The sequence below is a fragment of the Lynx rufus genome, unplaced genomic scaffold (genome assembly GCF_022079265.1).
Source record: "Lynx rufus isolate CCGP_SWC_20201006 ecotype Redwood Valley unplaced genomic scaffold, mLynRuf1.p SCAF_4, whole genome shotgun sequence".
Lineage (NCBI taxonomy): Eukaryota > Metazoa > Chordata > Mammalia > Carnivora > Felidae > Lynx > Lynx rufus.
The window spans coordinates 96,489,622-96,516,889 of record NW_025814856.1 but is presented as its reverse complement, the minus strand read 5'-3'; the positions used below and the strand labels follow the sequence as shown (position 1 = coordinate 96,516,889).

The 27,268-nt window shown below is 41.9% G+C and overlaps 1 protein-coding gene across 1 annotated transcript; it reads right to left on the bottom strand.

The window, feature by feature from the left end:
* Positions 1-3,067: 3,067 nt before the first annotated feature.
* Positions 3,068-13,508, bottom strand: GATAD1 (GATA zinc finger domain containing 1). Its single transcript, XM_047096523.1, has 5 exons — positions 13,146-13,508; positions 12,234-12,359; positions 10,526-10,585; positions 6,831-7,014; positions 3,068-4,496 (listed from the first exon to the last, which is right to left on the bottom strand). Exons 1-5 carry the CDS (start codon positions 13,395-13,397, stop codon positions 4,306-4,308), a joined length of 813 nt encoding a protein of 270 aa, XP_046952479.1. The 5' UTR covers positions 13,398-13,508; the 3' UTR covers positions 3,068-4,305.
* Between the last annotated feature and the right edge of the window lie 13,760 nt (positions 13,509-27,268).

The window sequence follows — 27,268 nt, the reverse complement described above, 5'->3', positions numbered from 1 at the left end:
TTTTCCCCTTGTTACTTTCATGATCCTTTCCTTGCCTGAGTATTTTGGGAATTTGACTATAATACGCCTTGCCGATGGTCGGTTTTTGTTGAATCTTACAGGAGTCCTCTGTGCTTCCTGGATTTTGATGTCTGTGTCTTTCCCCAGGTTAGGGAAGTTTTCTGCTGTGATTTGCTCATGTAACCCTTCTACCCCTCTTTCTCTCTCTTCATCTTCTGGGACCCCCTATGATTCTGATGTTGTTCCTATTTAATGAGTCACTGATCTCTAATACTTAAATCATGCTCTTTTGCCTTAGTCTCCCTCTTTTTTTCTGCTCATTATTCTCCATAAGTTTGTCCTCTGTATCACTGATGCGCTGTTCTGCCTCATCCATCCATGTTGCCATGGCATCCACTCGAGATTTCAGCTCAGTTATGGCATTTTTTATTTCATCCTGACTAGCTTTTCCTTCTTTTATCTCCACGGAAAGGGATTCTAATCTATTTTTGACCCCAGCTGGTATTCTTATTATTGTGATTGTAAATTCTGGTTCAGACTTCTTGCTTGTATCTGTGTTGAGTAAGTCCCTGGCTGTCGTTTCTTCCTGCTCTTGCTTTTGGGGTGAATTCCTTCGTTTCGTCATTTTGAAGGAAGAAAAGGAATTAATAAGGTAAAAAAAATTAAAATTAAAAAGTTTAAAATAACACACACACACACGCACACACACACACACGCGCGCACACACACACACACACACACACACACACACACAAATCAAATAAATGATGCTAGATCCTAGGTGTGTTTTGGTCTGGGTGTTTAAAGGAGCTTGATAGATTAGAGAAAAAGTGGAAAAAATAAAAGGAAAATGTTTGAAAATTTGAGAAAATGAATACAATGAAATAGAAAATAATGAAATGATGGAAGTAAAATAGAATTTGAAAAATTTACAAAGAATTAAACAATATAGTAGAAAAAATAAAAATATTTTTAATAAAAATTGAACATAAAAATAATTTTTTTCTCTTTCTGTATTCATGAAAAAGAAATGAAAAAGAAAAAAAGAAAATTAATAGATGGACCAGCAAACGGACTGAAATTCGTGAAATTACATTGTTTTCCCGTTGAAGTCAGGTTATTAGGCACTTTATATTCTGTACACTAAGCAGGCGGAGAGACTTGTGGTGTTCCTGAAGAGTAAGGTTGGCCCAGTTTGGGGGGCTTAGTGCAACGGCTCCATTCCCCACTAGATGGCGCTGCTTAGCTTACTGGGGTGGATTGTTGTGGTGCTTGTAGGTGTGTAAGTGCATGTGCGGGGAGCGGTGGAAATGGTGTCGCCCAGCTACCCAGTGTCTGGTATCGGAACTCTGCTCTCCCCAACAAGCAATTGCGTACCCATCCTTTGTCTCTGGCTTCCATCCACTCCCCGCTTTTACACTGTCTGTGACCAAGCCATCAGGTTGCCAGGTGGCACCTCCCTCCTGAGTTTTATCTCAACTGTGGCTGTTTTTCCTGCCCCTTGCTTCTGAGGGACTGAAGGTTTGACCTGTTCTGACCCTCTGGGGGAGGGTCTCACTGAGCAAGGCTGAGTGCTGGCTGCACCCAGGAATGTTTGCGGGACCATGCTGTTGCCAATGGCCAGAGACTGCAGTTGGGTGGCAGCCTGACCCAATAAAAGTTCATGGGATCGTGTAGCAGCAGTGTTTCATGGATTATGGAAAATCACAACACACATCTGGCACCAGGCTTAACCCTTAACAATCTTGTTCCAGCATCAGCAAATATGGTTGTTTTCCAGGGTCCACTGGGGCCTTTGCCTGTCAGGGGGGCCACACAGTCTCTACCAAACAACCTCCCTGCAGTGGAATCGCCTCTCCCCATGTGGCTCAAGGACCCCTGGATTCACTCTGCTCCTGGGGATTTGCCCTTCTCACCAGAGCACTGTCAGGTATTGACTTGCGGTGTTTCAGACTCTGTGCTCCCCCTGTTTATAGAGTCTTAATGCAATTTAAACGCTCTCCTTTCTCCCCTTTTAGTTTAGTCCTTGTGGCTGTTTTCACTTTTCCACTTTCCAGGTGCTTTTGGTGGGGGGTGGGGAGGGCTTTCCCATACTATCCCCCATCTTTGTCCTCTCTTTGCAAGCAAAAACAGCTCCCTGCCCTCCATGGCTTCTCTCTCCTGTTCACCTCTCTGTGCCTTATACCTGCTGAGTTCTGTGGTTCAGATTGTGTAGATTGTTGTCTTAATACTCCAATCAGTTTTCTAGGTGTGCAGGATGGTTTAGCATTGATCTGGCTGTATTTCATGGCTAAGAGACACACACAAAAAAACCTTCCATGCTGTTCTGCCATCTTGGCTCCTCCCCTTGGTTTTTAATTTTTTTTTAAGTTTATTTTATTTTTTTGACAGAGGGTATGTGCACATGGGAGGGGCAGAGAGAGAAGGAGAGAGAGAATTCCAAGCAGGATCCTCGCTGTCAGCACGGAGCCTGACTTGGGGTACGATCCCACACACTGGGAGATCATAACCTGAGCCAAAATCAAGAGTTGGATGCTCAATTGACTGAGTCATCCAGGCACCCTGGTTTTAATTTTGTATACACATTTTACTGACAGATAGAAATTTAAAAATTTTGGGGGGTACCTGGCTAGCTCAGTCTGTAGAGTCTGTTGAGGAAGAACGTGAAAATTCAATCTTTATTTTAAAAGATACTACACAAGTATTTACCAATTTATAAACACATGGTATTTATTGTTTTTTCAATATTTCCTAATTTTATTAATTACTTTTTTAAAGATTTTAAGGAATCTCTACACCCAACACGAGGCTTGAACTTACAACCCCAGGACCAAGAGTACCATGCTCCCCTGACTGAACCAGCCAGGCCACCCCATTATTTTTACATTTTAATAAGTATCTTACATTATTTCTTTTCCCAAATAGCCATTCTTTGAAATTTTCCTAAAATCAAGTATATGTTGATCAATCTGTTGCTCCAAATTAAGAGTATAACCTTGGTGTTTTCTATTTATACCATTAGAAAGCCCCACATTTAAATGTTTAAGTGAAATAAATCCAAAGTGAATACAATATGAAAAATACATTTTAATCCAAAAGTTTGAATATTGGCACTTAGCTATTTACAATAGTATTTACAACAAATTTTACTGTAACTTTTGTAGAGATAACTATGTACATAGAGCTATCTACAGTTGCTTGCTCCTAACATACAAACCATCACTGTGTAGAAAAATGTGAACAGGTAAAACTCAACAACTCAAAATCACTACGATTAAGTAAGAGTTGTTTTGCTACAACTCAAAATCACTACGATTAAATACGATTCTGACAAATTTTCTTGGAGTTGAAAAATGCTGGTTAAGTCACGACAGAATTGGAGGCACGAGTGTATGGTCCCCACTTCTTCCCATTTTCACATTGTTGTCCCCTTACTTAGCTGACCTGCATTTGAAGTAAAACTTACACCTGAATTCTGGACAATTTCGTAGAAAACAGGGCTTCTAAGTCTAAGACTTTGTTTTAGGCCTGTTACTATGACTCTATAGCAGATGGTAGACTTTTTGAAGATATTAAATGCTTATGGCCCATTAATCATTTTTATGACTGCCAAAAGGTTGTTCTAATGGTAGTCAAGAAACTACCAAGTGGGATGCCTGAACACTAGGTGTCTCCTATGTGCTTTTCATGAAGTTCAGTCTGCTCTACAAAATTTTATTGTTTGATTGGAAACCTCAGTTTGAGAAAGGGAGGTAAAAACAATGGAGAATGAGCAGCTCTGTTAAGATCAACAAAATAATTCTGAATCTCTTTGCTGCAGAATAAACTTTTAAAAAGCCCAGTCTAATACAATCATCCACCTATCAGTTTCTTTAAGGTTTAAGTGGCCAAGAGTCTACCTAACATTTTCTAGATGAGAAAATAAAGCTTGTGTAACTTTGTGATAGATACAGTTGGTCATAGCTATATTTTATTTGATTAAGTCCTTAGAAATCTAAACCTTAATTACCATTTTGTTCTTGTAGAAAAATACAATCCATTTAGAGAATACAATCCATGGAGAAAAATAGATACCACCTGTTCCTAATGGTCTCCCTGGAAATTATAGCCTTTGCCTGTAATTTAATTCCTTGTTATCCCTTTTCACTTTCCAAGTGACTAGTAATAAATAAGCTACTGGTTACTGGGTAGTAGGGAAAAACTTCTTAGTCTTCTTTCCATCTAGGAATTTCATGAAAGAAATATGTGGCAAGTCTTAGAGTACTATGAATCCAAGATAACTGGAAATAAGTTTTACTTTCTAAACTACAAATGGTTGGCAACTGTTTCCTTAATAGTGATTGCAGGAGTAGGTCCAACATGAGTCCATATATAGCCCTTCTCTGGTCTGGTTGGAACCGTGGGAAATGGTGATGAACGTGACTTGAAATATTCAGAAGGTGCGTGACACACAAATTCCAAGTATTCCATCTTCCTTGGAAGATCCTCCTCTGGTCCTAAAAGGCAGTCAGTGGAAAGATTAAATATCTTTTGAACATATATGTCATTTTCACAAAGGGTTAAAATTCCTAAATGGTAGGACAAACCACTCTGGTGACCTGACATTAGTCCTTGACACATGTATTACTCTGAAGTCACTCTCCCCTACTTTTTCTACTTTACCTGTTTAACTCCCCCAAACAGTGACTCAATATAGGAAGGACTCTAAAAATATTAGTACACCAGTGTTTATTATTATGTGCCCATACTGTTCTAAGTACTGCACATACACGGATACTTTGAGTCCTCACAACTTTGCTTGGAGGAAGGCACTATTATTATTCCTGTTCTATGTATCAGGAAAATGAGGCAAGAGAGATTAAGGAACTTGCTCAGGGCCACACAACTAGTAAGTGCTTGGCTATGAACCCAGACAGTCTGGCGCCAGCACCTGTGTTCTGAATCTCTATGCCATACTTCCCACTCTAGTATCTGAGGATTAGAGGAGGAGGTGGGAGAGGAGCCCCAGAGGTGATTCTTCACATCACCACCTCTGCTGAGAACCCAGTCAGTCCTAGAAGTCAGGGAGATGAAAGTCCACTCTTCTATGTACCTACAAGCAGAAGACTTAGAACTGATTGTGTATCAAGCTTCACCCATAGGTGAGAATAACAGCAGTAGTTATTTGTCCCTGAGTTCCCTCTGGAAAAAACGAAAAACCCTTCGTATGAAAAGTAATGCAAGTTCACTGCAGAAAGGTTGAAAATATGGGGTAATTTAAAAACTCTGAACACGTTTTAAACTGTATTAATCAGCAACTTCTTCCTGCAAGTCTATGAGAAACATTTATACCACTTCTTTTGTCAGCTTTGAAATGCATAAAAGTACAGTGGCTGCCATTCCAACTGTACACAATGACATGTTATAAACGTCTAGGATGAATATGTGTGACATGTGGAGGGATACATAATGAAAATTTGTTAAGATGCCAGAAATAATAGGGACGGTTGCTTTTCAAATTATTTTTAACTAGATTTTTATAAGTCAATATGCCTAAATAAGCCTAACTCCTGAGCAATAAATTCTTTTAATAGAGTTTAACCTGGGTTGCTCAGAAAAAATCTTATCCACATCACTTGTTAGTAGGTATGTATTGCCTCAACTCAAAAACTGATAGCACTCAAACCCCAACTATATAAAATATCTTTCATATTTTCTATAAAGTTCTTTCCTTTTTAACATTTAATGATGCTTATGTTTCTTTGCCATGGACTGAGTTATAGTCCCACAAATTCATATGTTGAGGTCCTAACCCCTGAAGTGATGGTGTTTAGAGATGTGCCTTTAGGGAGATAATTAAGGTTAAATGAGGTCATAGGTGGAAATGCAAGCTGGTGCAGCCACTCTGGAAAACAGTATGCAGGTTCCTCAAAAAACTAAAAATAGAACTACCCTACGACCCAGCAATTGCACTACTAGGCATTTATCCACAGGATACAGGTGTGCTGTCTCGAAGGGACACACACACCCCAATGTTTATGGCAGCACTATCAACAACAGCCAAAGTTTGGAAAAAGCCCAAATGTCCATTGATGGATGAATGGATAAAGATGTGGTGCACATATATACAATGAAGTATTACTCGGCAATTAAAAAGAATGAAATCTTGCCATTTGCAACTGCATGGATGGAGTTGGGAGGTATTATGCTAAGTGGAATTAATCAGAGAAAGACAAAAATCATATGACTTAACTCATAAGAGGACTTTAAGAGACAAAACAGATGACCATAAGGGAAGGGAAGCAAAAATAATATAAAAACAGGGAGGGGGACAAAACAGAAGAGACTCTTCAATATGGAGAACAAACTGAGGGTTACTGGAGGGGTTGTGGGAGGGGGGATGGGTTTAATGGGTCAGGGGCACTAAGGAATCTACTCCTGAAATCATTGTTGTACTATATGCTAACTAATTTGGATGTAAATTAAAAAAAAATAAAAAATAAAACAAGTTAATAAAAAAAAAAATGAGGTCATAGGGTAGAGCCCTAATTTGCTAGGACTGATGTTCTTCTAAGGAGAGGAAGAGACACTAGGAGTGTGCACACACACAGAGGAAAGGCCATTTGAGGCCTTAGGGAGAAGGTGGTGCCTACAAGCCAGGAAGAAAGCTCTTATCAGAAAGTGATCTTGACAGCACCTTGATCTTCAACTTCTGGCCTCCAGCATTGTGAGAAAACAGGTTTTGTGTTTATGGCACTCAGCCTGTGCTATTTTGTTATGGCAGCCTGAGCAGACTAATACATTCCTTTATGTAATAGTGGAGACTTACCTGTGCCACTTGTCATACTCACCGATGATGTAGGATGCAGGATCAAACTGGCCCCGGGGGCTAGAGAGGGTGGGAATGAGCCACGTCAGTGCGGCACTCTTCTCGCAATACTGGTCCTGGATGAAGCCCCTGATCTGAGCATAGTAGGGCTTTCCATCTTGTTCATCAATCACAGAAACAACGTCTCCAATTTGGTAATAGACTCCCTGGGGGAGACAGAAGATAATCCCATATTTGAAGTGAAAATAAAAACCACAGCTATGAACTGAAACCTCCTTAACATGAAATAAATAGTTTGCAAAGTAGTCAGTAAAACACCTTTGAGATGGTCTAATATGCATCAACATTTATACTGTTGATGCCAATCCTGAAGTTTTTCACTCTTGAATGAAAATTACACACACATGAAACTTGCATCTGGAGGAAACATTTATTTATAATGACACTTTGATTTCATATCAGAATTTTCATATCAGATTTTCATATCAGACTTGCTGAAGGCTACATAAGGCAGAGAACGCAGCTGGGGCTCCTTTATCAGCTCAGTGGTCCTTCTCTGTCCTGTACTGAAAAGCAGTGCTTCCTGGATGAGAATATGCTCTATACATCTCCCTCATTGGCGTCCATAAAGAAAACGGACGTGACAAATTCAAACCCAAAGAAATGACAGAAACTCTTCTGATTATAGTCTTCAGGATAGGTCCTTTCCCATTCACTTTGATATCCTCCCACAAGACAATTACCTGTATGTCTGGCACTCAAGCTTTCATGTCTTTTTTTAATGTATTTTTTATTTATTTATACTTATTTTTTTAATGTTTATCTTTGGGAGGGGCAGAGAGAATGGAAGACACAGAATCAGAAGCAGGCTCCAGATTCTGAGCTGTCTGCACAGAGCCTGACGCTCCAACTCACAGACTGCGAGATCATGACTTGAGTCAAAGTTGGATGCTTAACCGACTGAGCCACCCAGGTGCCCCTCAAGGCCTCATGTCTTATCCCCACTCTACTTCACAGCCAACTAACTAATCTGTACATGTCCTGTGTCTAGCCCTCCCTATGACTCTGTCTGCTATCTGTTGTATGTTTTCTCCCCTAGGTCTTGAAAAGGAAATAATCTCTCCTTCCAACACCTATAATGGCTGATCCAAATGATACTCAGCACTTCCTTAGGTATGTGTGGTTCTCAGCTGGTGAAGGAATCCTTGACTTGCAGGAACCAAGTGTGATTTATCACTGCTTCACTCAAAATAGGGCCTTGGCAGCCGGTAAAGCCATTAAAGATATTGTGCGTCTCAACCCTAAAAATAATTCTGAAGAAATACTTGCAGTGAGTGAACTGTGACAGGAGTTTCTCCAGGTGGATACTTCATTCATGTGTCTAAGGCTGACTGCTGTATGTAGATCACTATGGACAGGTAGGGTTAATGGGGGCTACAATCTGCTACTTCCTAGTTCACATCCATCATCATCTGGTCCTTGTAGACACTACTCAAAGTTCTTTGTCATATAAATACTTTACACTTATGGTTTACTTTGTCTACACATAGAATCATTATTCCCAGATTACCAATGATTAGTTTGTTTTTTCACACATAAAAAAACAGGACCTTGCTTATCGTAGGCACTCAAATATATGCTTAATAAATATTAACTCAAAATATATAATCATGTGAAAACAGAACTGCAAGGCAAAGACAATATCTTGGTGAAAGATTCCAATGGCAAGCAGTACCTGGCACATGGTAAGTGTTTATTAACATGTGTTGTGTATGTACCTACATAGAGCAATGGACGTGACTAAGGTACTTGATCTAAAGAGTCCCTTCATTTGCAGGGAGGTTTCAGGGTTTTTGGCAGACAAGAAAGAAGGTCAACACAACATACTGAAGAACACTGGATTAGGAGTAAGCAGAGTAGTTCATGGAGCTCTTTTGCCACAGGAAGGCCATTTAACCATCTGGGGTCTTGGCTGCCCATACTCTGGGCCATCAGACCCAGTGGTTCCCACTCAGCTCCCCCTAGCATGCCTGATCTGGACTCCAGTTCAACAGATGGCAGTGACCTTTTAACTCTCCTGCCCTGGTGCTGACCACAGTGGCACTGCAGTGATGGCCTCTGCAGTACTGGGTATGGTATCTGCAGCATTACCCGAATATCTTGTTGCACTTTGTCCTTATTGCTTAACAAATGTGGATGGTAGATAGCAATAAGAAATCCTGATACTTGTGATAACAGGTCCCACATGCCATTGCCTTTTTGTCAGTTGAGACATTCGTGGAAATCACTAGTACACTAAATCCTTAGCCAAACCAGTTGCTTCTTTTTTTTTTAAGTTTATTTATTTAAGTAAACCCCACATCCAGTGTGGAGATCCCCAAGATCAAGAGGCACATGCTCTTCTGACTGAGCCAGCCAGGTGCCCCCCAAACCAGCTGCTTCTGGACTCAATCTGTAAACTGTATGTTCAGCTGTGAGAGTGATACACAAATCTGAAAACATGATGGATATCAATTTCTACTCTTCATTGAGTGCTTACTCTGCTAAGTGTTTAACATACATGATCTTGCTTGACCCACTGAGGTAGCTGCTATTTACAATCCCTATTTTATAGATGAAGAAACACGAGAGAGGTTGCCACACAGCCCAGTCACACAGCCACTTGCCAGTGCAGCCAGGAGCTGAGCTCGCTCCATGACTTGTTGACTATTTTATCTTTGACAAGTTCATTAATTTCTCTGTGCCTCACTATTTTCATCCATAAAGTGGGAATAACAGCAGCACTTCATGGAGGGGATTGAATGAAGTAAAGCATGTGACATGCTCACCTCGGTGGCTGATGCATAGCAAGCACATGCTAAACTTCAGCTATTTTATTCTTAACAATGATGAAAGGCTGGAAATACAGGACAGATGTTTGCCTGTGTATACAGACCGTTAGTCTGGGCTAACAAAAAAAAAAAGGTACACAGTATAACACTTGAGTTTCTCAGCGTTTGGTCCACTTCAGTCAGGTATGAAGCACTAATTTGTGTCACTGCCCCCCAAAAGATAATTCAGATCCCAAAACATCAACAGTATTTAATGGCTGCTGCCTGTGCCAGGCCTGCAGGTTTTGGGGCTCTTTTCTATGTTGCAACTGCTTTCCTAAGGCTTCTGGTTAAAAAATAACAATAGGTCATGTCTCTCCAGAGTAGCAGATGTCTGTGGGCTTTGGATCCCAGGAAACCTGACTTCCTCACTCTTGTATCAAAACATTTTGGACTCTTTCACCATGGACTTCTAGTAGATGTTAATCACCACCACTATCCTTATTCCTCTCACTTCTCCTTAAAGGCATTTTAGAATCTCTGTGCCTCCTCTACCCACCAGATATCAGGTCTATACAATCTCTACTAGTCCAAGCCCCTACTCTGCTTCTCACACAGTGACTGTCACAGTGACTAGGATGGTTCACTCTTTCATGACTCCACACTATACGTTAGCATTTGGAGATACTTAAAATAGTTAAAAATAACATGTTTCAATAAGCAACTACCCCTCAGCGCTGGATGAGATGTCTTATACCAGCCACCTATGAGGGAAAATAGTTTAGAAAAGAATAAGAAATAATCACATACCGTACAGAGGAGCAGAGACCTTTGGACTAACCCAACATTTGGCAGCATATCACACAACAGGTCCAAATCTTCCCTCAGTGACCCTACAGGTGCTTACCTTGTAGAAGATCGATTCTGCAGTGATTATAGTGGAAACAGACTCAGGAGCTTTGATGGGCTAGGAAAAAAAACAAAAGCAAACATATTAGCACACTCATAGTGTATTATATGTGTGTAGTGTGTATAGACATTTTCCCAGCCATCTATGAGAATTCTGTAACTTCAGAAATCCTAAATCTATTTATTGACAAGGAGTGCAATAAAAAGACAAACGATTTTCTGAATGTTGTGGCAAGGCAGTTTGAATATTTCCACAGCTATTTCTGCTACCAGCAGCTTAAAAATTGCTGAGAACCAAAGCACAAGCTTCTGATTATGCTGCTTAGATCCACTGCATGCACTCTCAAAGCTTTATTACATATTAACATTCTAGTTATAAAAATATCCTGGCTCCGATGGCCTGGGCATGATAGGAGTGGAAGTCATAAAAAATGTGTAGGTGAACACAAGGTGAAAAAGTGTCTCCTTTGAAGACATTTTCCATCTCAGCTTATCTGTGGAACTACTAGGATACTAATTGTCATCAGAATTAATTTTCTAGCAAGGCTGAACTAAGGCTATATGAAGCTTCCTTGGGAGTTCTTAGTAAATTTGTCACCACCCAACCATTCCTGAAATCCCTTCTAAAGCTGCAGTATACGCTGTGTGCCACAACACAAAAACCAGGCCTCCCCAAGTATGTCTTGGCATCATCCTTGAAGAAAGGGGTTGCTAGAGAAATTGATACTGAAATAACTGCAGGGCATATTCAGCCACACGAGAGGAAAATATGTGTTTAAGTGACACAACTATAGTCAAATGCACATTTACTTAACATGCTTTGTCTAGTCAATAAATGCCTCATTTTAAGAAAACTAAATTATAAAAGTCTTAAGTAAATTAGGGGCAACTCTTCTCAATGGGAAAAGAATCTGCAATCTGCACAAGAATATACTGCAGGGCCCCTCTGTGTTTTACAAATGAATATGCCCAACTTCAGAAATGCCTTTGCAGGTAAGTGAAACATTCCTGTTCTGAAAGAACACCATACTAAGGTTTATTTTATTTTATTTTTTTCACCATACTAAGGTTTAAAAAAAGTAGTCTACATTTGTGTTTGACCATTTTCCCCTTGTGTTTACAAAAATCCTGAGTATTTAACTGCAAAAAAGGCGCTTTCAACTACCCCCAGCACAAGTCTGTCAACCATCTATTTTCTTACAGCAGAAGAAGAAAAGGTTAGCAAAATATTTGATTCATACTCATCAAACTGATCATCATAAGTCAGTAAGATACATTTTCTGGGGCTGTAATAACAAACATGTAAATGAATAAGTTACGGTATTATTTACTTCAATCTTTAAAGAATAAAAAGAAATTTTTTTTCCTAATATACCTGGTGATACCAAGAACCATAATCCCACCTCCTCCTTTGCACAGAGGACCCAATAAAATGCATTTGAGGCTTAGGTTTCTTTTAGACTCATATTTTATATTTCCCAGTGGAAACAATTAAAAGCTAAAAAAAAAGAGAAAGGATATTATTAACTATAAACAGTAAGCCTCCTGCAACAGTGTTAACTTCCTTTCAGGTAGTGTGGACCACTCCCCAGAATACTGCAGAAAGCCTCCCAAGAGCGAAGTCCAAATGAGAGATGAAGGCAGTGACAGACACACTACACACACAATGCCATTACCGTAAAAGACACTGTCCACAATCATCTTACATTTTTTAATTTAAAAATATGTCTTCTCCCTTTTCCTTTGGTGGAAACTTTCTTTTCAGCAGCTGGAGCAGATTTGTATTTAGTGTTTCTCAGCCGAGCAGACCTCCTGTGAATTTCCTGCTTACTCTGTTATATGAACAATTAAATAACAAAAAAGATAAATAAAATTATAGAAAGACTGCTGTCCCGATACAACCATCTTACAAAGACTCCAGAGTACGCACTTTATGGTGATTTATAAAAATTAAGTAAAAATGTACCTTTTCCTTTTATGTTGGGTAATCACAGGAACTGGGCTAATTAGAACGCCCTGGGCAAGCATCTCCATAGCCTCCAAAAACGTGTGAACTACTTACAGAAGGGGAGGGGGGCAGGAGTGCGAGTAAGTCTAGGCCAAGGCAAGAACTATTCATTTGTTGGCATTTATAGTAGTGAACAACCCTTAACGACTGAACTCTCCAGGGCGATGGTTAGTTAGGTATGGCACTTCCTACAATGGAATACTTATGCTGCCATTTAAAACAATGACAATGATATTACTTAACATGACATAATGGTAAAATAACTTTAACAGAGAAAGGTCCAGTAGCGTGATCCTGTTTAGTGTCTGTGTATACGTGTGTGTATTGAGATGTCTGGTTACTCCTGCAACTGTTATTACAATGAGGGGGATTTCTGAAGGGTTTTTAATTTTCTTACTTTCTGTACACTTTCAATTTCTGAAAATAACAAAAGGTGCTTACGATGGGCCAAATCAACGAAGATCTTTTCGTGGTGGGAGGAGGCAGCCCGCTCTAGCAGGGTCCCACGGTCGGGGAAGGCCCCAGTGCGCGCCCCCTCCCCGCCCGGCCGGCCTCCGCCCACCTCAAGCCCAGTCGGCCTCCGCCTGCGGGAGGGGCCATTGAAGCTCACCTGCTTGCCGCCCCCGCCCCCGTTGCTCTGCGGAGGGGCAGCAGAGGTGCTAGCGAAGGTCGCCGCGCCGAAGCCGCCACCGCCGCTGCTGCCCCCCGTCCCGCCAGTCGCCCCTGTGCCGGCGCCCCCGCCGCCCGCGCCGCCCCGGCCCGTGCAGTGGTGGCAGAGGATCTCCCCTTGCGGGCCCTTCTTCCACATAGAGGACGACGTGGTCTTGCAGACGCTGCAGGTAGGCTTCAGGCCCAGTGGCATCGTGGCGGGCTCCGGCGGCCCCCGCGGGCGCAGCGACACGGGAATGGCGACCGCCGGCCCGGGCCGCCCGCTGGTCGGCCCGCCACTCCCAGCGACAGGAAGAGCGGCGCGGGCGCCGAGCTGTCCACGAAGGGACCAGAGCGCGGCCGCTGCCCCCTGGAGGCAGGAAGGCGGTTCCACCCGCTAGGCGCGGGACACCTACACCCGGAGGCTCTCAACGCCGGGAGGTGGGCTCGGAGGCGGGACCCGGCCTGGGAAACTTCCGGCGATGGGCGGGGCCTTTGCGGTGCTGGCCTGCCCGCCCCCCCGACCGGAAGTGCCCCATCCGGGATTTCTGGAATTGGACCCTTGATCTCCTACTAGGGGAACTGATCTCCTACTAGGGCAGACTTTTGCAAACTTTTTGGCCTTAGGCCTGGGACTGGCAGGTAAAATGCAGAACGCCAAATTAAATTTGAATTTCAGATAATATTTTGGTATGGGTGTATCCCATGCAGTATTTGTTTATCAGAAATTCAGATTTAACTGGGTGTGCTGTATTTTTATTTGCTAAATCTGACACTCCTACTGAAGACCCCTTTACGGTCTTAAAAATTATAATTTAGAACCCCCTCTCCCCCCCCGCCCCCCAATACTCTTGTTTTTTTTTTTTAATTTTCTTTTAATGTTTTTATTTTTTTTTATATGAAGTTTATTGACAAATTGGTTTCCATACAACACCCAGTGCTCATCCCAAAAGGTGCCCTCCTCAATACCCATCACCCACCCGCCCCTCCCTCCCACCCCCCATCAACCCTCAGTTTGTTCTCAGTTTTTAACAGTCTCTTATGCTTTGGCTCTCTCCCACTCTAACGTCCTTTTTTTTTTCCTTCCCCTCCCCCATGGGTTCCTGTTAAGTTTCTCAGGATCCACATAAGAGTGAAACCATATGGTATCTGTCTTTCTCTGTATGGCTTATTTCACTCAGCATCACACTCTCCAGTTCCATCCACGTTGCTACCAATACTCTTGTTTACAGGAGTTACATCCATGGACATTTATGCATTAGGAGTTGAAATACATTTTATTTTATTTATTTTTATTTTTATTTTTTTATCATTTCTTTTTTCAATATATGAAATTTATTGTCAAATTGGTTTCCATACAACACCCAGTGCTCATCCCAAAAGGTGCCCTCCTCAATACCCATCACCCACCCTCCCCTCCCTCCCACCCTCCATCAGCCCTCAGTTTGTTCTCAGTTTTTAACAGTCTCTTATGCTTTGGCTCTCTCCCACTCTAACCTCTTTTTTTTTTTCTTCCCCTCCCCCGTGGGTTTCTGTTAAGTTTCTCAGGATCCACATAAGAGTGAAACCATATGGTATCTGTCTTTCTCTGTATGGCTTATTTCACTTTGCATCACACTCTCCAGTTCCATCCACGTTACTACAAAGGGCCATATTTCGTTCTTTCTCATTGCCACGTACTACTCCATTGTGTATATAAACCACAATTTCTTTATCCATTCATCAGTTGATGGACATTTAGGCTCTTTCCATAATTTGGCTATTGTTGAGAGTGCTGCTATAAACATTGGGGTACAAGTGCCCCTATGCATCAGTACTCCTGTATCCTTTGGGTAAATTCCTAGCAGTGCTATTGCTGGGTCATAGGGTAGGTCTTTTTTTAATTTTCTGAGGAACCTCCACACTGTTTTCCAGAGTGGCTGCACCAGTTTGCATTCCCACCAACAGTGCAAGAGGGTTCCCGTTTCTCCACATCCTCTCCAGCATCTATAGTCTCCTGATTTGTTCATTTTGGCCACTCTGACTGGCGTGAGGTGGTATCTGAGTGTGGTTTTGATTTGTATTTCCCTGATGAGGAGCGACGTTGAGCATCTTTTCATGTGCCTGTTGGCCATCCGGATGTCTTCTTTAGAGAAGTGTCTATTCATGTTTTCTGCCCATTTCTTCACTGGGTTATTTGTTTTTCGGGTATGGAGTTTGGTGAGCTCTTTACTGATTTTGGATTCTAGCCCTTTGTCTGATATGTCATTTGCAAATATCTTTTCCCATTCCTTTGGTTGCCTTTTCATTTTCTTGGTTGTTTCCTTTGCTGTGCAGAAGCTTTTTATCTTCATAAGGTCCCAGTAGTTCATTTTTCTTTTAATTCCCTTGCCTTTGGGGATGTGTCAAGTAAGAAATTGCTACGGCTGAGGTCAGAGAGGTCTTTTCCTGCTTTCTCCTCTAGGGCTTTGATGGTTTCCTGTCTCACATTCAGGTCCTTTATCCATTTTGAGTTTATTTTTGTGAATGGTGTGAGACAGTGGTCTAGTTTCAACCTTCTGCATGTTGCTGTCCAGTTCTCCCAGCACCATTTGTTAAAGAGACTGTCTTTTTTCCATTGGATGTTCTTTCCTGCTTTGTCAAAGATGAGTTGGCCATACATTTGTGGGTCTAGTTCTGGGGTTTCTATTCTATTCCATTGGTCTGTGTGTCTGTTTTTGTGCCAATACCATGCTGTCTTGATGATGACAGCTTTGTAGTAGAAGCTAAAGTCTGGGATCGTGATGCCTTCTGCTTTGGTCTTCTTCTTCAAAATTACTTTGGCTATTCGGGGCCTTTTGTGTTTCCATATGAATTTTAGGATTGCTTGTTCTAGTTTCGAGAAGAATGCTGGTGCAATTTTGATTGGGATTGCATTGAATGTGTAGATAGCTTTGGGTAGTATTGACATTTTGACAATATTTATTCTTCCAATCCATGAGCACGGAATGTTTTTCCATTTCTTTATATCTTCTTCAATTTCCTTCATAAGCTTTCTATAGTTTTCAGCATACAGATCTGTTACATCTTTGGTTAGATTTATTCCTAGGTATTTTATGCTTCTTGGTGCAATTGTGAATGGGATCAGTTTCTGTGTCTTTCTGTTGCTTCATTGTTAGTGTATAAGAATGCAACTGACTTCTGTACATTGATTTTGTATCCTGCAACTTTGCTGAATTCATGTATCAGTTCTAGCAGACTTTTGGTGGAGTCTATCGGATTTTCCATGTATACTATCATGTCATCTGCAAAAAGTGAAAGCTTGACTTCATCTTTGCCCATTTTGATGCCTTTGATTTCCTTTTGTTGTCTGATTGCTGATGCTAGAACTTCCAACACTATGTTAAACAACAGCGGTGAGAGTGGGCATCCCTGTCGTGTTCCTGATCTCAGGGAAAAAGCTCTCAGTTTTTCCCCATTGAGGATGATGTTAGCTGTGGGCTTTTCATAAATGGCTTTTATGATGTTTAAGTATGTTCCTTCTATTGCGACTTTCTCCAGGGTTTTTATTAAGAAAGGGTGCTGGGTTTTGTCAAAGGCCTTTTCTGCATCGATTGACAGGATCATATGGTTCTTTTCTTTTATTAATGTGATGTATCACGTTGATTGATTTGCGAATGTTGAACCAGCCCTGCATCCCAAGAATGAATCCCACTTGATCATGGTGAATAATTCTTTTTATATGCTGTTGAATTCGATTTGCTAGTATCTTATTGAGAATTTTTGCATCCATATTCATCAGGGATATTGGCCTGTAGTTCTCTTTTTTTACTGGGTCTCTGCTTTAGAAATCAAAGTAATACTGGCTTCATAGAACGAGTCTGGAAGTTTTCCTTCCCTTTCTATTTTTTGGAATAGCTTGAGAAGGATAGGTATTATCTCTGCTTTAAACATCTGGTAGAACTCCCCTGGGAAGCCATCTGGTCCTGGACTCTTATTTGTTGGGAGATTTTTGATAACCGATTCAATTTCTTCACTGGTTATGGGTCTGTTCAAGCTTTCTATTTCCTCCTGATTGAGTTTTGGAAGAGTGTGGGTGTTTAGGAATTTGTCCATTTCTTCCAGGTTGTCCAATTTGTTGGCATATAATTTCTCATAGTATTCCCTGATAACTGTTTGTATCTCTGAGGGATTGGTTGTAATCATTCCATTTTCATTCATGATTTTATCTATTTGGGTCATCTCCCTTTTCTTTTTGAGAAGCCTGGCTAGAGGTTTGTCAATTTTGTTTATTTTTTCAAAAAACCAACTCTTGGTTTTGTTGATCTGCTCTACAGTTTTTTTAGATTCTATATTGTTTATTTCTGCTCTGATCTTTATTATTTCTCTTCTTCTGCTGGATTTAGGCTGTCTTTGCTGTTCTGCTTCTATTTCCTTTAGGTGTGCTGTTAGATTTTGTATTTGGGATATTTCTCGTTTCTTGAGATAGGCCTGGATTGCAATGTATTTTCCTCTCAGGACTGCTTTCGCTGCATCCCAAAGCGTTTGGATTGTTGTATTTTCATTTTCGTTTGTTTCCATATATTTTTAAATTTCTTCTCGAATTGCCTGGTTGACCCATTCATTCTTTAGTAGGGTGTTCTTTAACCTCCATGCTTTTGGAGGTTTTCCAGACTTTTTCCTGTGGTTGATTTCAAGCTTCATAGCACTGTGGTCTGAAAGTATGCATGGTATGATCTCAATTCTTTTATACTTACGAAGGGCTGTTTTGTGACCCAGTATATGATCTATCTTGGAGAATGTTCCATGTGCACTCGAGAAGAAAGTATATTCTGTTGCTTTGGGATGCAGAGTTCTAAATATATCTGTCAAGTCCATCTGATCCAATGTATCATTCAGGGCCCTTGTTTCTTTATTGACCGTGTGTCTAGATGATCTATTCATTTCTGTAAGTGGAGTGTTAAAGTCCCCTGCAGTTACCACATCCTTATCAATAAGGTTGCTTATGTTTATGAGTAATTGTTTTATAGATTTGGGGGCTCCCGTATTCGGCGCATAGACGTTTATAATTGTTAGCTCTTCCTGACGGATAGACCCTGTGATTATGATATAATGCCCTTCTTCATGTCTTGTTACAGCCTTTAATCTAAAGTCTAGTTTGTCTGATATAAGTATGGCTATTCCAGCTTTCTTTTGGCTTCCAGTAGCATGATAAATAGTTCTCCATCCCCTCACTCTCAATCTAAAGGTGTCCTCAGGTCTAAAATGAGTCTCTTGTAGACAGCAAATAGATGGGTCTTGTTTTTTTATCCATTCTGATACCCTATGTCTTTTGGTTGGCGCATTTAATCCATTTACATTCAGTGTTATTATAGAAAGATATGGGTTTAGAGTCATTGTGATGTCTGTATGTTTTATGCTTGTAGCGATGTCTCCGGTACTTTGTCTCACAGGATCCCCCTTAGGATCTCTTGTAGGGATTAGTGGTGACAAATTCCTTCAGTTTTTGTTTGTTTGGGAAGACCTTTATCTCTCCTTCTATTCTAAATGACAGACTTGCTGGATAAAGGATTCTCGGCTGCATATTTTTTTCTATTCAACACATTGAAGATCTCGTGCCAATCCTTTCTGGTCTGCCAAGTTTCAAAAGAGATATCAGTCACCAGTCTTATAGGTCTCCCTTTGTATGTTAGGGCACGTTTATCCCTTGCTGCTTTCAGAATTTTCTCTTTATCCTTGTATTTTGCCAGTTTCACTATGATATGTCGTGCAGAAGATCGATTCAAGTTATGTCTGAAGGGAGTTCTCTGTGCCTCTTGGATTTCAATGCCTTTTTCCTTCCCCAGTTCAGGGAAGTCTCAGCTATTATTTCTTCAAGTACCCCTTCAGCACCTTTCCCTCTCTCTTCCTCCTCTGGGATACCAATTATGCGTATATTATTTCTTTTTAGTGTATCACTTAGTTCTCTAATTTTCCCCTCATACTCCTGGATTTTTTTATCTCTCTTTTTCTCAGCTTCCTCTTTTCCATAATTTTATCTTCTAGTTCACCTATTCTCTCCTCTGCCTCTTCAATCCGAGCCGTGGTCATTTCCATTTTATTTTGCATCTCGTTTAAAGCGTTTTTCAGCTCCTCCTAACTGTTCCTTATTTCCTTGATCTCTGTAGCAAGAGATTCTCTGCTGTCCTTTATACTGTTTTCAAGTCCAGTGATTAATTTTTTGACTATTATTATAAATTCACTTTCTGATATATTATTTAAATCATTTTTGATCAGTTCGTTAGCTGTTGTTATTTCCTGGAGATTCTTTTGAGGGGAATTCTTCCGTGTGGCCATTTTGGATAGTCCCTGGAGTGGTGAGGACCTGCAGGGCACTTCCCCTGTGCTGTGGTGTATAACTGGAGTTGGTGGGCGGGGCTGCAGTCAGACCTGATGTCTGCCCCCAGCCCACCGCTGGGGCCACACTCAGACTGGTGTGTGCCTTCTCTTCCCCTCTCCTAGGGGCGGGATTCACTGTGGGGTGGCGTAGCCTGTCTGGGCTACTTGCACACTGCCAGGCTTGTGGTGCTGGGGATCTGGCGTATTAGCTGGGGTGGGTAGGCAAGGTGCACGGGGGCAGGAGGGGCAGGCTTAACTCGCTTCTCCTTAGGTGATCCACTTCAGGAGGGGCCCAGTGGCAGCGGGAGGGAGTCAGACTCGCTGCCGGAGGGGTGGCTCCGCAGAAGCACAGCGTTGGGTGTTTGTGCGGAGCAAGCAAGTTCCCTGGCAGGAACTGGTTCCCTTTGGGATTTTGGCTGGGGGATGGGCGAGGGAGATGGCGCTGGCGAGCGCCTTTGTTCCCCGCCAAACTGAGCTCTGTCGTCCAGGGGCTCAGCAACTCTCCCTCCCTTTGTCCTCCAGCCTTCCCGCTTTCCGAGCAGAGCTGTTAACTTATGACCTCCCAGATGCTAAGTCCCGCTTGCTGTTGGAACACACTCCGTCTGGCCCCTCCGCTCTTGCCAGCCAGACTCGGGGGGCTCTGCTTGGCCGGCAGGCTGCCCCTTCACCCCGGCTCCCTCCTGCCAGTCCGTGCAGCATGCACCACCTCTCCGCCCTTCCTACCCTCTTCCGTGGGCCTCTCGTCTGTGCTTGGCTCCAGAGACTCCGTTCTGCTAATCCTCTGGCGGTTTTCTGGGTTATTTAGGCAGGTGTAGGTGGAATCTAATGATCAGCAGGACGCGTGGTGAGCCCAGCGTCCTTCTACGCCGCCATCTTCTCCACCCACATTTTCTGAAATACATTTTAAAGCCTACCATGTCAAGCATGTGTTCATTAGCCGTTGGGTGTTGATGTCGTCACATGCCCTGTAGCCTCTGATCTTGAGCACTCCACTGAAAGCATGAGAGTGGAAAGGCAAATAACTGGCTTGGCTTTGTTGGAAACACTTTTGACCAGGAGGACCTTCAGAAAGGGTCTTGGGGCCTCCCTGGGCCACACTGGCGAACAGCTGACCTAGTACGAGGGCATTATGACAAGCCAGCCCCCTTCTTATTAATATTGCTAGTCAAACAGGCTTCACCAGGTAAAGGGGTCTCTGCTTTTCAGCCTCACTTCATAGTGTAGTGGTTGCATACCTGTCTTCAAGATCCTGGGTGTTCTAGGCTTGATATACTTGGAGAGATCTCAATGTGTATGTTGGTGGCATCTCCCAAGGAGAAAAAGAAGGAAACTATACTGAAAGGCTATGATATCACAAAATCTCATTTAGTGCTTATGACAACCCTGAAAGGAGTTATTATCCCTATTTTATTGTTAACTGATGATTAACGGAGGACCATGATTTGGACCCGCTGCAGGCACATAGCCTCTGCTCTGGCACCACATCTGGAAAGACCTTCAAAGCAGGCTGTGGCTCAGGCATTCTTGCTCTGAGTCTAGGTTTCCCAATAGTAGAACAAACTATTAACTACTTTCCAGGACCGTTCTGGGGATTAAGACCAAGTGTAAAAATGGTTGAGAAAAATAGGTAAGGAGTAATGTCTCCTCATTTTAGAATAGTGCATTCTGTGAAGGGCACCTAGGTGGTAAATTTCATGCCCCCTAATGCATCTCTCCGTCTCCTAATGTACTTCTCTTTGCAGTTCATCTGTAGATTACTCCCTCTCTTTCACTGAGAACCTTGACCCCTGGATCACCAGCTTCCTCTCCACCATAGGACACCATCCTGGGTTGGGTCAACATCCACATGTGTGAAAACACCCAACACTGTTTCCTCCATTCCTCCTCAGCCCATATCTCCATCTCCTGTTTTTGTCAGCTCCTACAGCTCCTGGTCATCTCCTTCTGAGATCATCAGGAAGAACTACATTTCCCTCCCTTTTATCACAAAGTAACTCTGGCCACCAAATCAAGAAATAGAACATTACCACCATGAAAGCCCCTACTTGCCCCTTATCCAGAAATAACCAGGGTATTGGCCTCAGACACCATAGATTTTGTAGATTCCTCTTGTTGGGTTAAGAATGTTGCCTTCTGGTTCTACTTTCATCAGAAATGTATACAGTTTTATCAAATAGTTTTCTCTATGAGATGATCACAATGTTTTTTCTTCTTTATCAATGTGTGGATAACACGGGTAGATTTCTGAATGTTAAACTAACATTACAACTCCTGGAATGAATCCAACTTGGTTGTGATACACCATCCTTTTCACATATTGCTGGATTTGGTTCAGTAATATTTTTCAAATTTTGTGTCTATGTTCATGAGATGGGCTTATAATTTCCTTTCTTGTAATATCTTTGTCAAATTTTTGCATCAAGATTATGTTGGCCAAAGTAAGGACTTAGGATTTCATTCTGAGTGACACATGACTATTTGAGGCTCTTCTATGTGCTTATATGAAGATAAAGGAAAGAAAGCAATTTATAAAACAGTGTATAAAATATGATCATTTTGCATACATTTGAAAGCTGTATGTGTGTGATGAGTATTTGTGTTAGTCGTTTAGAAAGAAAACTTGTCAGTTGATGGTAACAGAATTGGTGAGGGAGACTTTCACGTTTCATTTTGCATTGTTTGAATTCTTTTCACCACATCGTGTGTTCCTTTTATTTTATTTTTTTTATTAAAAAACTTTTTTAATGTTTATTTTTCAGAGAGCGAGACAGAGCATGAGCAGGGAGGTTAAAGAGAAAGGGAGACACAGAATTCGAAGCAGACTCCAGACTCTGAGCTGTCAGCACAGAGCCCAATGTGGGGCTCAAACCCACAAACTGCGAGATCATGATCTGAGTCGAAGTCGGACGCTTAACCGACTGAGCCACCCAGGCACCCATGTTCCTTTTCTTTTAAAAATAGAGAAAGTATCAAATGGGAAAAAAGGAAACACAGGCAGTTTTTCAGCCCTTAAAATCCTCTCCCAGCTGGAGATAGTGTGCAGTGGATTGGGTCTAGTTCAAGGACTGGCAGCCGGATCTCCTCCTGTGGCTCAGGTCCTTGTCTGTAAAGCAAGGATGGTATTGCTCACCTTAGGGCTATGTGAAGATTTGATCAGTTCTTGTACTTGGTTCATAGTTCTAAGTCAATAAGTGGGGCTTCTCCCCCAAGCAGCAAGGCTGTCAGTCCTGTGCAGACGTACTAGAGTGTAACAGAGTGGTGTGCTGTGGGGACAAACTGGGCTGCTAGGCAGAGAAGGTGATGCGGTCAGGGGTGGAGAGACAAGTCAGGAGGTGAGGGAAATGGGTGGGAGAAAAGAACTCAGGAAGGCAACTCGATGTAGGCTGTGACCCAATCCCCTGCTTCCTCACGGGTGCCTCAGTAAGAGCAAGAGCCACAATTGGCCAGGCTTGGCTCCCTGAGCTGCTAGAGGAGAGGTCTGAGACTGAAACAAAGACAGAGAGAGACACCCAGCCTGAACCCAAGCGAAGGGTTCAGTTGTTGCCCACAGAGACAAGTTGTACCTACGGGGATGCTTGAGAAAATTCTGTTCATGGTGTGTGTGTGTGTGTGTGTGTGTGTGTGTGAGAGAGAGAGAGAGAGAGAGAGAGAGAGAGAGAGAGAGAGAGCTTTGAAGAGAGAAATAAATACTTCCTAAGGTCTTCCTAAGGGAAAGGAATAAAGCTTAATTCCCCAGGGAATTATCAGTGTTGACAGTCTAATTTGCATGGTTCATTAATTTACAGTCTTAAAATTAAAAAAAAAAGAGAGAGCAGATGCATAAAATATATCACAGGTTGGTTTCAAAGAGAATGCTATTCATCCCAGTGAATACGGGCAGCGTGGAACTCCTTGACCACTCATACCTTTGTCCTTTACCTCTCAGGTGCAGAGCATCTGAGTCCTCGCTTACTTACCTGTCAAAGGAGGATAATAAGAGCATATACTTCACAGGGTCAATGTGAGCATTCAGTGAGTGAGTACATGTGAGACTGTAAACAACTTCTGCATCTGATAAATGCCCAATTTATTAATGTTGATTCTGAGGCCAATAAGAAAGGAGGAGGAGGAGGAGGAGGAGGAGGAGAAAGAGGAAGAGGAAGAGGAGGGGGAGGGGGAAGCATTTCTTTTGACCAGGTTGGTCAAGGCATTAGTTCTACTCCCCCCTGACATGTAACCTTGGGAAAACATAGTTAACTCAAGTTGTCAACTGACGACAAACTAGGGAGAGAGATTGTGGACGAGACAGAGATGGTGCAGGAGAGGAGAGCCTAGGCAGATACTCTTGCTGACCTTTCCCTTTGTCATCCTCAGGAGAGGCATCCTGATGTCCACATTCCCCCACAGACACACCTTCCGTGTCATAACCTAATACAGTTGTACGTGTGTCCCATGGCTCCCACCCCCGCCCCTGGAAGCCTTGGACCAAGGTTTTAGGACTCTCCTTCACCTGTGGTTGGTTTTGGAGGTTCAGGGGTAGGGCCTCATTGAGACTCAGGACACAGCACATCAGCCATGACCCTTTAACCACTGTGAGTCTAAGCATAGACTTGACTCAGAGCCCCTCTCCTAGGCAGCAGGGACTCTGTCCCACCCCAGGCTCCAACTGCCACTCCCCTAACTGTCACTCAGAACTTCCCTTCTCAGCCTCAGGGTCTGCCTGTCCTTTGGATGACCTCTGGTTTAGGAGACAAGAAACCTTTCTGAGGACCAGGTGAATGCCTTGTTCTAAGATTAAGGCACGGCTGACTGTAGTTTCAGGAGAAGAGCTCAGCTGCCTTTGATCTTTGTTAGTTTGTTTTTGTTTTCAAGTGCTTTGAAACTCTTGCTGCCTCCCCAGCTTCTTATTTGCAGGACTGCTGGGGAGGAAACCAGCCCAGGTATTGAAGCAGCTTTCAGCGCTTGTGGGAGGACCGTTTTCCTCAGAGGAGCTCCAGACTTTATCAAAACAGAGAAGTCTTTCTTTTTCTCTTCAAAATGTAAATATCTTTTTTTATATAAATAATAAATGCTCACTATAAAAATTCATACAACTCAGAGTGTATTCCCCAACTCTGCTGTTAGAGATAAACATACTAACAGTTTGTAGTATATGTCTTCAGTCTCTGGAAATTGTGTGTGTGTGTGTGGTGTATATAATTCAAAAGTGTATCGTAGTGAACTTATGGCATGAATCCATGTATATCTACCTTTTCTTTGCCAAAATCAACCTAACCATTTCCTTCATGGCTGATATTTAGTCTTTTAAAATTTGGGGCAGTAACAGTGAATAAGGTAATGAGTTCTCTTATACCTGTATCATTGCCTGTTCAGATATTTTTACGGGATAACCTCCTGAAAATTGTTGGGCATTTTGAATCTGATGCTGCCAAATTACTACAAGAAAAAGGTTTACACAGCTGCCAACTCCCTGAGGTTACCTCAGGGCTGACTTCGCCACTGGGCACAATAGGCACGTTGCCTAGGGCCCACTGTCTCTTAGGGGTCATGAAAAAATTTTAATTTCTTTTAAAATCAGAAAAAAATGAATAAATAGTATACAATTAATCCAGCCTGGATTGTACTTTTTTTACACTAGTGCAGTCATAAAATGTATATTTTAATATTTTTTGTGTGGAGGGGGATCCCCAAAGGCAAATGCATGTGGGACCCCCACAAGTCGTAATGTGGCCCCGGGTTATCCATTTTTTCTATACCCTTGCGACTCTGAGATTTATCTTTTTAGTTTTCACCGGTCTTTTATGCAAAAAACAAAAACCACAATTGTTTTTACTTGAAGACAGTTCACAGTTGTTTTTACTTGCACTTCTTTGGATATTTGTGAGGGATTATCTCCTAAATTCATTGACCATGTAACTTTCCTTTATGAATTTCCTATTTATATTCTTTTCTCATCTTTCCGTTGCATTGCTCATCTTTTCCTTGTTAGAAACTTCTTTTCACAGTAAACATTGCAAACTTTATTTTCACAATTTTGCATTTCAGACTTATTGGTATCTTTTTATAATGATATTTTAAGTGTTTTTGTACCCCAGATTTAGCAAGCCTTTCTTTTATGGTATCATTGTTCCAAAGGCCTACGAAGATTTTTTTGATATTTTCTTACAGAATATCTATGGCAATTAGATATTCTATATTTTATGAGATATTATAATATCTTTAATTCATTTGGAATACATTTTTGTAAAAGATGTGAAATGGTTCTTTGTTTTCCATGCATAGCTAATTGTTCCAACACCATGGGACAATAATTTCAAACTCCACCTTCATCAGATTTTAAATTCTCATATATACATGGGTCTATTTCTTACATGTCTTCCATTCCATCAATCCATTTATCTATTGACGTGCTAGCACCACACTTTTAATTCTATAGCTTCATGATATTTTGATGTTTGATAAGGTAAATCGCTACTCCCCACCTCCCCATAATCCTTCTCTTTCAATTTTTTTGATTATTCTCATATATTTACTCTTTCTGATGAATTCTAGAGTTAACATTTTCAAGTACTAAAAAAAAAAACCCAATGAATTTTGTAAAATTTAGAGATTAATTTGAAGAGAAGGACATCTTTACAAAATAGAATCTGTCTCTCCAAGAGTGTGGTGTTCTGTTCAGACCTTCTGTTTATGCCATTCCCAGTTGGACTATGGTTTGCCCAATCCCTGGCCCTCTCAACAATCTCCTCAGACTTTGTGGGGCAGAAGGCCAGCAGCAGGGGCTTGTCTGAGTCTTTATGTCCTCCTGAGGTTAATGGTGGGGAGCCTTTATTTGCCACTTTTGGTTCATTTAGTACTGGTTTTCCAAGAACTGTGTTCTGCTCTAAAGCACTGTGGCAGAGCCACCGTAATCTCTTATCTGGATTTCTGGTCTCTTTGCTTCTGTTTTTGCTTATTCTGGCTCTTTGTCCACACTGTGCCTAGTGCAACCTTTCTAGTCAGATCCCCACGGTGCCCTGCTAGAGAAGCTGCAGTAATTCCTCATTGTATTAGTTGTCTATGGCTGCTGTAACAAATTACTATAAACATGATGCCTTAAAACAATACATATTTTCATCTTACAGTCCTGCGAATCAGAAGTCCAAAATCAGTCTCATTGGGCTAAAACCAAAGTGTCAGCATTCCTTTCTGGAGATGCTAGGGGAGAATAAATGTATTCCTTATCTTTTCCAACTTCCAGAGACCTCCTGCATTCCTTGGCTCTTGGCCCCTCCCTCCATCTTCCAAGACAGCAACTCTATTACTCTGACCTCTGCTCCTGTGGTCACATCTCCTTCTGTGACTCTGATCCTCCAGCCTCCCTCTTATAGGTATAATCCTAAGGATGCTTGTGATTCAGCTGGGTCCTCCAGATAACCCTGGATCACATCCCTACATCAGAATCCTTAACTTACATCTGCAATGTTCTCTTTGCTATGGGAGGTAGCATTTGCCAGTTCCAGAGATTAGGATGTGCACCTCTTTGGGGGTGGGGGCATTTATTCTGCCTACCACAGTCATTACCTTCAGGATGAATTTGGCTTGCCAGCCCCTCATTGACCTGCCCTAACTAGTCCTCTGTCTAACCTCATTCTGCTCTGGAACCTGACCTCTCTGCTGCTTCCAGTTCTGGTCCAGGCTGATTCCCCTGCCTTTCCCCACCTCTTACTCCTACTCATCTTCCAACTTTGGCTTAAACTTCACTTTCTCTGGAAGCTTTTGACAACCTCT